At 41.2% G+C, this 13,578-nt stretch overlaps 1 protein-coding gene across 10 annotated transcripts in view; it reads right to left on the reverse strand.

Annotated features, from left to right (window-relative positions):
- The window catches only part of LTBP1 (latent transforming growth factor beta binding protein 1), a 479,251-nt gene that overhangs the window by 255,343 nt on the left and 210,330 nt on the right, over positions 1–13,578 (reverse strand). For 6 of the 10 annotated variants that reach the window (XM_033176072.1, XM_033176071.1, XM_033176068.1 and 3 more), the window contains exon 5: positions 8,910–9,077. In XM_033176072.1, the coding sequence (XP_033031963.1) occupies positions 8,910–9,077 (168 nt within the window). The other 4 variants (XM_033176076.1, XM_033176075.1, XM_033176074.1 and 1 more) reach the window with 2 other exon arrangements.

The following is a 13,578-nucleotide window of genomic DNA, read 5'->3' on the forward strand; positions in this document are numbered from 1 at the left end:
GGTTAGGACATTAAATAATTCATTTTACATATAGGGAAGTCAAGAATGAGAGAGATTATGAGAGATGTGAGATTACCAATCCAGGGTACTGGAGACAGTCAACATACCTGAAGCTAGACAACCAAGGGTCAAATGACACAGTAATGACTAGAGATATAAGAGGAAAGAAAAAAAAAAACAGCACAGTCCGAACTGTTTGAAATGGAACTTAAGGTTCTTCTGTAAAAGACTGTCAGTATTTACATGGATGCAAGAGTGGGGAGCAGGAAGTGTGTGCAGCAGGAACAGCCGTACTAAAGGTATGGAAATCTAATTGCACTTTGCCCATGAGTAGAAAGTACAGTGAAGTTAGTGTTAAAAACTTAAAGCTCCATGCAAATTGCTACCAGGGTGTCCTTTTTCATGCATCTTGTGGTTAGTGGAATATGCTATTTCCTATGCCCCTAAACTCTGACATAGTCTTCTCAGTTAATTATTTTACTTCTGTGATTTTACTTGCCTGAGAACTAACGATGAAGCTGTATCAGGTAAGGTCTGTGCACACCTCACAACCCAGGCAGCCGAATATACAATTTATTGTCAACATTCAGCATCTCCAAAGCGGAGGCACAGTGCTGGCACTGGAGACGCCAAGATGGAGTAGACAAGTCTTTGTTCCCAATCAGTTTACAGTGTAGTGGAAGAAACAGGCATGTCAACAAATAAGGGAAATGAGCATGATCGTCACTTAGCTGAATCTTGAAAAAGAAGCGGGTAATTGTCCAAACAGACTGAGTAGGGAAATGTACCCTCCAGGCAGAGAGAGCAGTGTGCACAGAGGCCCAGGAGCACAAGACACCCTGGAGCACTAGGGGACCTTTGGTATCCCTGGAGGCTCAGTCTGGCAGAAGTAGAGGATTGGGGTGGAAGAAGAGGCACAGCCAAAGTGAATGCCGTGGAGCCAGGCAGCAGGGCCCTGCATGCTATGCTAAGCAGTTTAGGCTTTTCCAAAGATCACTCCGTATGCTCAAGTTGACAGCCTAGAAGAGAATACACACTTTGTGACATTGTGTTACAGACTCCAAGGAATTTTGAAAGGTTATTTATTCCAGGCTGGCCTAGCACAACCCTTTCAAGGAGCCCCATCCACTTCCACGACACAGGCCAGGCATGGCTTAAAAGGAGCAATCTATCACACGTGCCTTTCCCACAGATTTGGCAAACCACAGAACCCGCTTTTAGTTAAGCTTAATTTTTTAAAAACTGTCCTGGCGACAGATATATGTTCTTATACAACCACTCTGCACCCCGCCCCAATGCTCTTCTCTGCCTCAGTCATCTTCTTCTTCAACCAAATAGGACCTTATTCTCTCCTGATTCTGGCTCTTAAGGTCAACCAATTGCCCCTCTTCTTCCAAGTAATCCATGGAATCACCTTTCCACGCACCCCTTCCTCTACCCAGGGTCCTCCTGCCCTCTGCCAACTGCCACCACGCACACTCCACACCTCCACTCATAAGCAAGAACCAATTTGATTTCCCTTAATTAAAAGCAAGTTCCCTACCAAACTCATGTGATCTGCCCTCCATAAAAGAATGCTGAAGAGACAGGGCGCGGTGGCTCACACCTGTAATCCCAGCACTTTGGGAGGCCAAGGCGGGCAGATCAAGAGGTCAGGAGATGGACACCATCCTGGCTAACACGGTGAAACCCCATCTCTACTAAAAAAACAAAAAAAAGTTAGCCAGGCGTGGTGGCGGGTGCCTGTAGTCCCAGTTACTTGGGAGGCTGAGGCAGGAGAATGGCGTGAACCTGGGAGGCGGAGCTTGCAGTGAGCCGAGATCGTGCCACTGCACTCGGAGACTCCGTCTCAGAAAAAAAAAAAGAAAAAAGAAAAAAAAAAGAATGCTGAAGAAAGGTGACACCACTATCTTGATAACTTTTTTAAAATCTAAGACCTTTACTTTTTATTATAAATCACCAAGACTCCTGCAAGAATTCCAGGACTGTATCCTTTTTTCACCCAGAGAACAAGACTCGGTTGCTTCTATCTTCTGTGTATAAGGTGCTTTATCTGCAGATATTAATTCGATTCCCTGATACAATGCAGGTCGATGAAACCAAACTCAAGATGGGAGATAGGAAAAGTCTGGAAGAATGCTCCAAATGTCAGCCTTTTTGGGGGGTGCTCCACGGTTTAGACAAAATAAAAAGCATGGTCTCCCAGCACTTTGGGAGGCCAAGGCAGGCGGATCACGAGGTCAGGAGATCAAGACCATCCTGGCTAACAGGGCGAAACCCTGTCTCTACTAAAAATACAAAAAATTAGCCGGGCGTGGTGGCAGATGCCTTTTGTCCCAGCTACTCAGGAGGCTGAGGCAGGAGAAGGGCATGAACCTGAGAGGTGGAGCTTGCAGTGAGCTGAGATCGTGCCACTGCACTCCAGCCTGGGTGACAGAGCGAGACTCCGTCTCAAAAAAAAAAAGCACGGTCAGAGTCTGATGACAATGTAAGTGATGTGTCCTCACAACACCCATCGCCACTTCATCAGGCCCCTGCTCCAGTGTTATCTCATCAGAGAGCCCTTCCTTCCCTGAATTCTGTAAAATAGCAACCACGCCTTCCACCAAGACTCACCATTCTCCAATCCCCTTCTCAGCTTTGTTTTCTCTCAGAGTATCTATCACTTTCTGACAATTAGTTCATCCATAATGTTTCTTACAGTATATTTTTGGTAGTATCCGTTTGACAGAAGTGTACACATATACTATATTCTTAAAATGTGTTTTTATAATTGTGGTAAAATACATGTAATATGTACCATCTTCACTATTCTTAAGTGCTGTGGTTCAGTAGTGCTAAGTACATTCACATTATTCGTATCAAATCTCCAGAACTTTTTCATTTTGCAAAACTGAAACTCTATACCCATTAAACAACTCCCCATTCCATCCCTATGACCCCTGGTAACCACCATTCTACTTTCTCTTTGAACTTGACTACTCTAGGCATCGCATATAAATGGACTCATACTGTATTTGTTTTTTTGTGACTGGTTTATTTGACTTAGCATAACATCTTTGAGGTTCATCCATGTTGTAGCCACACTATGTTTTTGTAATGCTAGAGGAGGGCAAGGACTTTTATTTAGTTCACTGCTATTGCCTCAACCCATACCTGGCACATAGTATGTGCTCAATAAATGCATGTTAAATGAGTAACTGTTCCTAATACTAGCCTTTTAAAGGTGGTCTATAGCTCAAATAAAATAAAAACGAAAATGCTGGGAATGGTGGCTCACGTCTGTAATCCTGACTTTGAGAGGCTGAGGCGGGTGGATCACTTGAGGTCAGGAGTTCAAGACCAGCCTGTCCAACATAGCGAAACCCCATCTCTACTAAAAATACAAAAAATTAGCTGTGTATGGTGGCAGGTGCCTGTAGTCCCAGCTACTCGAGAGGCTGAGGCAGGAGAATCACTTGAACCCGGAGGGCGGAGGTTGCAATGAGCCAAGATGACGCCACTGCACTCCAGCCTGGGCAACAAGAGTAAAACTCTGTCTCAAAAAACAAAACAACAACAACAACAACAAAAAACCAAAAAAAAAATAATTAATTAATAAAATAAATAAAAGGAAAATGCTCTACATTATGACTATTCAGTATTAGAAAATAAAATTCTTTGATATGGCTAAATGTATGTGGAAGTGGTTTCTTTGACAAGTTCTTAGGCATTCTAAATTGCCTGAAGGAAAAGTAACCACTTTCTTTTAGTATTGTATTGAAACATCTTTTAAAACCTGAGATACACCTGCACAATATATTAAGGGGAAAATATATTCTCCAGTGAAAGGGTGACACGATGGCATTTTGATTGGTTTCTGTGTGAGACAAACATCAAGGAATCCAAACAATGATGAATGGCAAAGGATGAGAAACTCAGTGACTGAACTAAGTTTCCAGAAAAAACTATATACTTGCCCCCTTGAGCAGTTACGTCAGTTTATTTAATGTCTCAACGAGAGAAAATTTTCTTCCCTCCTTGTGAGCAGAACCTACACAGTCAGCTTAGCAGCACGAACTGTTTCTGTTCTTCATCCCAGCACCTCAGTATTAGGCTGGTTTTGTGAAATCTCCGGGAAGATTTTCAGTGCAGAGCATCAGACAAGCCCCAGAACAGCTACAGGAGGCCAGAGGTTGTCATTTATTCAGAAACTTATTTAGCCTCTTAAAACATGAGTTTCCTAGCTAAAAAACTGAAAGCACTTCTCTCTTTTTCAAAATGACAAGTATCAACTTCTTTCAGAGAACTTTAGTAAATTCTCAAAGAGTAAAATCCAAATGCCCAAGCTTGAAATTCAAGGTGTTCCACAGCCTTGCACCAATCTGCCTTCCCAACTTGTCATCTACCATTATTATTTTTCATGTGTCCCACATTTACGTGAAACTGTTCCCAATTCCCAGAAACCACCTCTGCCTTCTCATCTCCATGCCCAATTCTAGGGGAGTAAATTCTTCCTTCCCATGTCAACCTGGCTTCTCTCTTCGCTCTACTCCCCCATCCATCTTTATTTTGGAACTTACCAATGTTTCAAGTTCCACGTCTGCCTTCATTCCACAATCAGGCCATCTGCATTTATCTATCAGCCCTTCACCATGAGACAATATGCTTGCGAGACAGGGACAGCAAGGTGAACCAAACATAAAAACTGCATGCCATCTCTTTTCTCTCTAAGCATCCTCCCTCAGCTGGAAGTGTTATTTCCCTTCTCTGGGTGCCTGCTAGCAGCTCTCTCCCTTAATTTAGCGTTATTTACATATACCCTTCATCTCCTCCTCAAAGTATAAGCTCTTAGAAGGCAGTTTTATGATTTGTTTATCTTAGAAAATCTACTACCATGTTTTATACATAGTCACTTAATATATGGTCATAGGAGGCAACATGGGAGAGTCAGAGGTATTGTGACTTAGGATAAGAAAATCTGGCTGAAATAACCTTTAATCAAGCCAGTAAAGCCTCAGTGCTCATATTTGCAAATTATGGATACTACCATGTGCCTAAGAAATAGTAAGCATCAAATGAAATCATGTGTGAGAACATACTTTTTAAATGGTCAAATGTTTTTTATAATTATTCAATGGGCGCTAATAGAACATGAGTCTTTTGTAACTCAGAGAAAGCAGAATCACGTAAACCAAATGTGTTTTTTTGACCATCGTGACTGCTTTTGAATGTCTCCACAAATAAGTTATACCAAGTGACAGTATTATTGCGTTTGAAATATTCTAGTTGTGACAACATGAATTTATATGTTCTTCTTGTCAGAGGAACTTAAGGCTTTATAAACCATTTAAAAATCCTAGAAGGTCATCTGCATTTTAGCCCTATAAAATGTTAAGAATCCATTAAAACAACAACGGTGAACCTGCTGGCCCACCCAACGAGGGATATGTTTCCATTTTTCAAAAAGGCAGGGGTGGGGCAAACAAGGAGGCAGAGCTCAAAAAAAAAAAAAACAAAAAAAACCCCTCATTATCATTAGAAACCTGCTTCATAGGAAATACCATTTAAAGTAACTATTCTGTTAAACCATACCAAAATCACTATCCATAAAAATGGGCTTTTCTAGAATCTCAGAGTGCTTCCTTTGGATACCATATTCATTTGGGCCTCACTTTTGGAGTCACATTAAGCGAAAGTTATACTTATTATTTCTCCCACTGAATACTCAAGAACAGAGCCTGCATGCTCAATAGTCATGAGAAAATACCTGCTGCCTTTCACACCTGGAAAGCCCAGACTCACCCTCATCACAGACCAGAAGACCAACACAGGAGCGGCATGAAGGAAGGAAGGAATTATCCCACAAGCCTGTAAACGAACAACCTCCACATATCTATTAGGACCTGCACTGTATGGAGGAGGTGAGCTGGGCCCAAAGAGCACATAGAGCCAATGTTACCCCAGGATTTCAGCCCCAGTATGCTGGACTCTCAGTTGCTTTCTCTCTCTGTTATCCCAGCCAGGCTTCCCACAAGACACAACTCCATGAGGTCCTTCACCTTGTCCCTCCAATACATCATGGTCAGACTCCAGGCAGGTAAGAAAACAGATGGCATAAGGATATCTAGATTCTAGGCATAGCTAACTGGCTTGCCAAGAAACTAAAGCAAACTCACTTAATTAACACTCTGAACCTAAGTTTCTGTATTGAAAAAATGGTGATGATCACGTCTATTCCACATCCAAAAAAAAAAAAAAAAAAAAAAACTGTAAATCACCATGCAAATGTTGGAAATTATTTCTGTTGTGCTGATTATCAAAACTGATTATGAAGTTCATATAATTTTCCCTGGATTATGTTGACTCCTTAGAGTATGGCATTCAAGCCAAATTCAGCCCAACAAATGTTTCTGTAACATGGCCACACCTATTCTTGTTCAGATTGTCTCTGGCTGCTTTCACACTACAATGGCAGACTTGAGTAGCTGTAACAGAAACTGTATGGCCCACAAAGTCTAAAACATATCTTATACTATCTGGGCCTTTACAAAAAGTTTGCCAGCCCTCACCTTTAAGTACTGACAAATATTAAAGATCAAAGGGAGTAGCTGACAAGTGACAGTAAATTTTGAATTTTCCCCAAACTTTAAACTATTTTCCAAATACGTCTGTTTTGTCAAAAGATTTAGTATACTATAAACAAATATAAAGAGAGAAGAAAAAAATCAGAAAACCACTTTTTGTAAATAGTAAAATTATACTAAACCATTAAAGTCCCAAAAAGATACATGCATAAAAATTTTTTAATTTTTCTGTATTTTCAACAGATCACAGGCTATAAGTTCTACAAAATTACCATTCTTAAAGAAAGAAATATCACAAAAATTATCCCTCAAACTATCCAATATTTGAAATAAAATGTAAACAGGAGAGGGAAATAGGTCAGAATATAAATGACGTGTTTCCCACAATTTCCAGTGTGAAACTATTTATTACTATGGGCCCTTCTCACCCCATCCTCTACTTTTTAAAAAATTAAACTGCTCTGCCAACCCTATATGGAGAGTGGAGTTCTGCTTCTGAAATGCTTTTGTCAATAATTTTGCTTCATTTTGCATTCTGAATAGGCTGTGTATATTCTGTTCCTAAATATCTGGTTCAGTGCCAGGAAGGAAAGTGTGCGGCGTGTTTCGACAAGTCGACTTCCTGTTTCTCAAAGCCTTCAAAATATTTAGTTTCAAAATGAATACACTGGAAGCCAAAAAATTACCACCCATTTGATTATTTTGTCATTGCTACTGTAAAGATTTACAATAAACACAAGTAGGGAAAGGAGCAGTGAGTAAGGAAGGCAACCAAGAAAGATAAAGTGGGGAAAAGCCATAAGACTCATGATAGTCTACTGGAATTGCCTGTTCCTTTCCCCTCCTTGTCTGTAGACCTCCAAGAAAAGCCAGAAAATAGTATTACTTATTGCTGATAAAAAGGCATATGATCTTAGAGATGGACTAAATTTTTGAGGTCATTAAATACAATCCCATTTGTTTTATGAATGAGAAAAACTGAGGCCCAGAAATATTAACTGGCATGCCCTATGGCTTAGCTAGTTAGTGGCAGGACCGGGACCAGAATCCAGTTTCCTGATCATCAGTTCACTTCCCATTAGACTTGGCTCCCTGCCCTGCAAAGCACAATGTACCATTTGGCACCTAACAGCTAAATTCTTTTAAAAACTATGCCCAGGGTACCCCTATCATAGCCAGGAAACTCACAATGCCCTTTTAAATCGTATCTATGGGCACATATTTTTTCCAAGTACAGACGATCAAAAATATGCTTTGACCTCCTAAGGATTGGGAGTTACAATAAAGCAAAGGAATAATCAAAGAGCTAATACGAACTTCAGGCTGTCCCTTTATTTTGTCTTGATGTAAATCAGTTTGAAAGAGACACCCCTTCTCCTGCCACCACCCCCAGACACACACTTCCAAGACTAAACAGCAATATTCCATAAAAAGACCAGATCTAGCCAGTGTTATTATCCGTCTGACATTTGGGTTATTCTTGTGAGTAACTCAGAAAGTAACGTGGGTGTCTGCGATTATGAGTACACATGCAAACCATAATTGGTCAAAAAATAATAAAAGACATTTTTCTGTGACAAAAATACTGTATTGCATGACAACATGGCAACATGACAGCATTCCGTGGACCGCAATGCTTTCTCCATTTGCAAAAAAGTAAAAAACAAAAATTCAAAACGAACCAACAAGAGTTTCTTGCAGACAGCAACTACTAGTTCATATTTAAATTAACTTAAAGGAGTACTGAGAGTAATCTACCAGACTGTCTTCCCAAAATCCACATTATATATCAATTTATATTCAGTCTTGTGAGACGGAGCAGAAACGTGGCAAAAGATGCAACTCTGTATCCCTTTCTACAACCAAGTACAGGTTTTTGACAATTCTTGGAGTTTTGTTTTAGAACTTGGCTATTTTTGAAGTAAAAACTTCAAATTTCATCACCACCTTCCAAAATTTATTACATGAGTCAAATCTAATACAAATTCCACTTATCACTAGGCTGATAAAATTTGAAGCTTATCAGCACAAGTCATGCCTTAGGGTCTAAATCTAAAACCTACTCTCTTTTCTTCTACTGTATATATTCCCATTACCACACGGCTGCGTAAATGCTAAGCAATAAGGGAAAATATTCTAGTTGCCATTCCCCTAAGAAACCAAAAATCAGATTAAAAATTATTCCGAAAGTAATTTAAAAGATCCCATGAAAGAAACATATTCGTACTCATAGACAGACATCCATTGAAGCAGAGAGCCGTGTGAATGAAGGGGGTGTCTAAATGCTACAATCTCATAAAACTCGACTCAGTAAGGACAGTTAGGGACCGTGGAGGAACTCACCCACTCGGAAGTTCGTGGCCGTCAGGGTGTCGGCAGCATGACCATTCTCACTAATGAGAGTGGTGGTGTTCCCCTTCTCACAGCTGTTCTGACAGCTGCCCTTGGTGCAGGTCACTTTACAGATGCTCGGAGTAAAGACCACCTTGATGCGGCCAGTGTGGTTACTCACTAGGAGCGGAGGCAGGGAGAAAAAAAACAACAAACACATCAGCTTAGTATCCATGAACTTGCCTTGGAAGGTTTAAAAAAACAGAAGAAAAGAAAAGAAAGGAGCAAGAGGGGGAAAGAGAGAGCCCACAACCCGACAGGTTTAAGGAAAGAGGGAAGCCTTCAGTGCTCGCTGCTCTGTATTCAGTGGTGTCTCTGAAACAGGAGTAGGAAGCTTAGCAAACAGAACTCTGGGATGCACTCCAAAACCACATTTGAAGTCGAGTCACTGGAGTGGGATTACTAACCACAATGCTGCACTTTATTCACGGGCAGACAAAGAGCAATACCGAGGGCACGACAGATTAAAGAGCCAACCCTGACAGGCAGATGTAATGCAAAGGGGTTGGCCGTGCACCTAGCGGTGAATAAACTCTTGTGTCCTCAACTTGCATACTTTCCCTGTTTCTCCACTTATTAAGTCACTATTTGCAGCCCGACCCCTGGAAATGTTTTAGGCATGCGGCATGTCTGAAAACATCTGTCTCAAATCTCCTGGCACTCTCGGCTGAAGTGATCAAATGCTGTGACGCAGCTGCGGGAGCCCATTTCTTTTTCACAACTCCAGGGCACTATTTCTCCATAAGAATTTAGGCAACATATATTTTGTTTTCCTGTGAACAGGGCCCATCTTTAAAGGGGTAAGCCAGGTCACAGGGATAAAGGGCTGCCTCCCTAAAAATAACACCCTTGGGCTCTCACTGTCTCTATTCATAGACCACCTGGAGCAGCCACTGGGGATGGAGCTTTCTTTCATTCACATGGCCTTCTCTTAAAAACCAAATGCTATCACCTGACCACACAGCCGAGGCTATGTGGTATCACAAAATAAGCCCTAGACTAAAAGTACATCCTGGTTTACAATCCCAGCCCAACCACGGTGTGACTCTGGACATGCCATTTCACCTTTTTTCCAAACATAAGAGAATTGAAACTGATATTTTCTATACACTTCTAACTTTCAACCCGAGTCTCTATCAGCAGTCAGCAAGCTACAGTTCAGGGACCCAATCCAGCTCGCTGCCTGCTTTTGTAAATAAAGTTTCACTGGAACACAGCCACCCTCATTCATTTCTGTGCTGTCTATGGCTGCTTTTGTGCTATGATGGCAGAACTGCACAGAGACAGTATGGCTTCATCCAGACCTGCCCTTCACTGCAGGATCTCAACCTGAAGTCTCTGACAAATTGCAGGACACACACAGTTTTGATTGCTACATCTGCGATAGGCCCCCAGCCAGGTCCTTCCTCTTTCCAGGAGACTAGGCAGAAAGCAAAAATGGTAGCAGTAGCTGAAGAGAGCCAGTCATCTGTGAGGCTGACAAGAAGCAGTGCCCTTCTGACGCCACTCCATGACTAGAGTGGCCAAAGGGGAGAGAGGCTCTGGGCCAGCCTTTTTTATACCATCTTTGCCCACTAGAAAAGCTTGTCTCTCTTTATACTGCTTTGGTTTGGCTAATATTATATTTTCAGAAAATCATCCCAAGATGCCTCTCTAAGACCCTCAACATACTAAAATTGTGGTCATAAACTGAGCTTGGAAACAAAGAACTTTAACCAAAGAAGCCATTCCAATGTCAAGGTTGGAATGGGGCCCTAGAGGTTTTCAAACACAACCATCTCTCATCCACTGTTTGCATTCCACGTATCAAGTGGTCGTGTAACCTTTATTTGAAAATCTCTAGTGACGGGCAGCTCATTACCCACAAAAGCACATGATAGCTATGGCAGTTCCCAGCAAGTACTATTTTTTATTGAGCTGAAACCTGGCCTCACAGTAACTTGCACACATTAATCCTAATTTGGTTCCCCAGGGCCTCTTCCACATGACAGCCCTTCAAATAAGTTATCTTTGAGATAAATGCCACTTAACCAAAGAAAGCTAAAATTAGAAGGACTTCAACCCATCAGCTGGGTTGGCCATCTCACTTAGAAGAAGAAAAATGATTCCTCTGGAGGAGAAAGCCCTCCATTCTTTTCAAATGGTTTTTCAAGACATTTTCTCCTTCACCAGTCGTTCTAACCCTGGAGGATCAAGACATGTTGTCTGAGGTGGGGAGCTGTCCTAGTGGCCAAGCAGGACTTCTGGCACCTTGCAAAATGACATCCAATAGGAAGCTACCATCAGTCAATACTTTAAATCGAGGGCTAGCAAACCTTTTCTACAAAGGGCCAAACTGTAACTATATTAGGATTGCAGGCCAAAACGACTCTATTGCTATTCAACTCTGTGGACCCACTCAGCTGGAAAGCAGCCTGTCAAAAACAATATGTAAATGAGTGGGCATGGCTGTGTTCCAATCAAACTTTACGTAAACACTTCAGTAACCCCTCCTTTAAATGCTTACAGGACATTTTAAAGTTAGCTGGGAGTCTACCTTAGAAATTAAAAAAAAAAAAAAATGGAATCCTGATTTCACCAGCAGATAAAATTCACCTAGTTTGATTTGTTTTTTTACAGTAGCACAAACAAATCAGCTTATAATCTAAGTTGTTAGACAATGCTTACAAATATCTTGAGGATACTTTGTGTGTTCAAGTGTGTGAAACCCAAGAAAAAAACAGACAACATTTTCCCACTTCAAAAGAATATAAACTCCTATTTTTTCTGGCTCGTGGTACAATAATGAAATTAGAATCTGTGTGCCAACTATTTTGTCTTCTCTGGCATTAACTTGTAGCACCAGCAGCTGCCACACAGATGCTCACACAGTCACCTAAATTATGCTCACTTAGGCGAATGGAGACATCCAAAGAAAGCAAGCACTTAATCATTATTCCCATTTCACCTCCCAGTTACAGTAGTCACTTTATAAGCACTGGAGATTCTCTGCGTCTATTGTTTTTAAAAACTTCTTATATTTCTTTGCCAAAAAAAAATGTTTTGGCTTGGAATCATCTGGATTTTCAAAAGGCAGAGACAGTTTCATATGACTTAATTCTGATTTTTACAATGTTCACATCTTCTTGGAAGCAGAAGCTATATTTTATTTCATATAAAAATAAAAATGCTTGTGTTTTACAAGCATTCTGCTATAAAGTAATCTAATTCTAAAACAGACACTTGTATTCTAAGCGGGTCCTCTCATCTCCATGAAGCACTTACTTCTACATTATAATTTAGCTTTAGGTTTTCATGCCAATCTTCTCAAAATTGGTAGTGAAAATGAACTACTGCTTTTGACACTAGATTATTATCCAGAGCTCTAACAGGATCTCCATAAATGCTGGATGGATTAGAAAATATGTTCTCCCATCTTTACTCCTTGAAAATCATTCCTATATATTTAGGGTATAGTGTAAAAAGTTTAAGTTTTAAAGTTCACCAAACAAAGATCAATGCTCTGAGCTTCAAATTCCTCACATGTGACACGCTGAAGGCAATACCACTCACCTTTCAAGAATTTAGTAGGAATTCACTAACAGTGGACACAAGCTCTCCTGCAAAGGCCATTTGGTTTGTCGGAGGCATCTTCTTTGAATGCCTTGAATAAGGTAATACTCAAGGACTCCTGATGCCTTGCAGAGATTAGGTACCCAATAATTGTGGAACAGACAAAGTAACCCGAAGGTGTCCATGGGGCAAGGGTGACTGTCGGATCTCACAGAGATCCAAGACTCACAGGATGCTGGAGGTCATTTTGGTCTAAGGTCCTGCTGCACCAGTGAGAAAACAAGCTCAGAACTAACCAGAGGCAGAAGAGCATCCCGAGTGGCACCTACCAGGTGATTAGGAATTCTAAGTCTGAGAAGCAAAAGTTAGGCCAGTCAGGAGTTAACAGGGAAACCACTGGCACAGCTTCTGTGCTTGGTCCTTCAGAGGAAAAAAAAAAAAATGCAATTTTTCGATCCCTTTAGGTGAATCAGCCCCCAAAATCTTAAGCAAGCACTTTAAAACTTTGGGTTTTAGAGGCCTTGGCTAGAGGCACAGATTGCCTGGAGCCATGCAGCACCTCCATTGGGCCTCCCAGTCAGTCAAGACACTCAAGAGTCAACATCCTGTCTGCAGCGTCTGCCAGACCCTGTGCAAATTTATACCTCCAAGAAGAGGCACTGGCACTCGGTTTAAAACAAACCACAGATATTCAGAGTGAATGGTGAATGGGATGGAAGCGAAGTCGATACCCCTCCTCCCATGATAAAAAGCTTTCGTTTCTGTTTCGGGGTTGTTAACAACAGAGAAACATACAAAACTGTGAAAATTGTTCTTGACAAACAGACATCAGTCTAGAAAAGAGCACAGTTGCCCTTGTTCGGTCATTAGACTAGGATGTGACCAAAAGCAAAGAGGCCAAAGAAATACATAAAACAAGTTCAAGACTCACATCTGATGTCATGAACAAATACAGTCTCCTCAGCATTCGTCCAGAATGCCGTGACAGCACATTAGCACGCATCCAACTTAAACAATGGGGACCAACCAGCACAGGCAATATCCTCTGGGAAGAAGCAACCTCTGTGGT

This window comes from Trachypithecus francoisi, unplaced genomic scaffold, assembly GCF_009764315.1.
Source record: "Trachypithecus francoisi isolate TF-2019V2 unplaced genomic scaffold, Tfra_2.0 Lachesis_group17, whole genome shotgun sequence".
Taxonomy (NCBI): Eukaryota; Metazoa; Chordata; class Mammalia; order Primates; family Cercopithecidae; genus Trachypithecus; species Trachypithecus francoisi.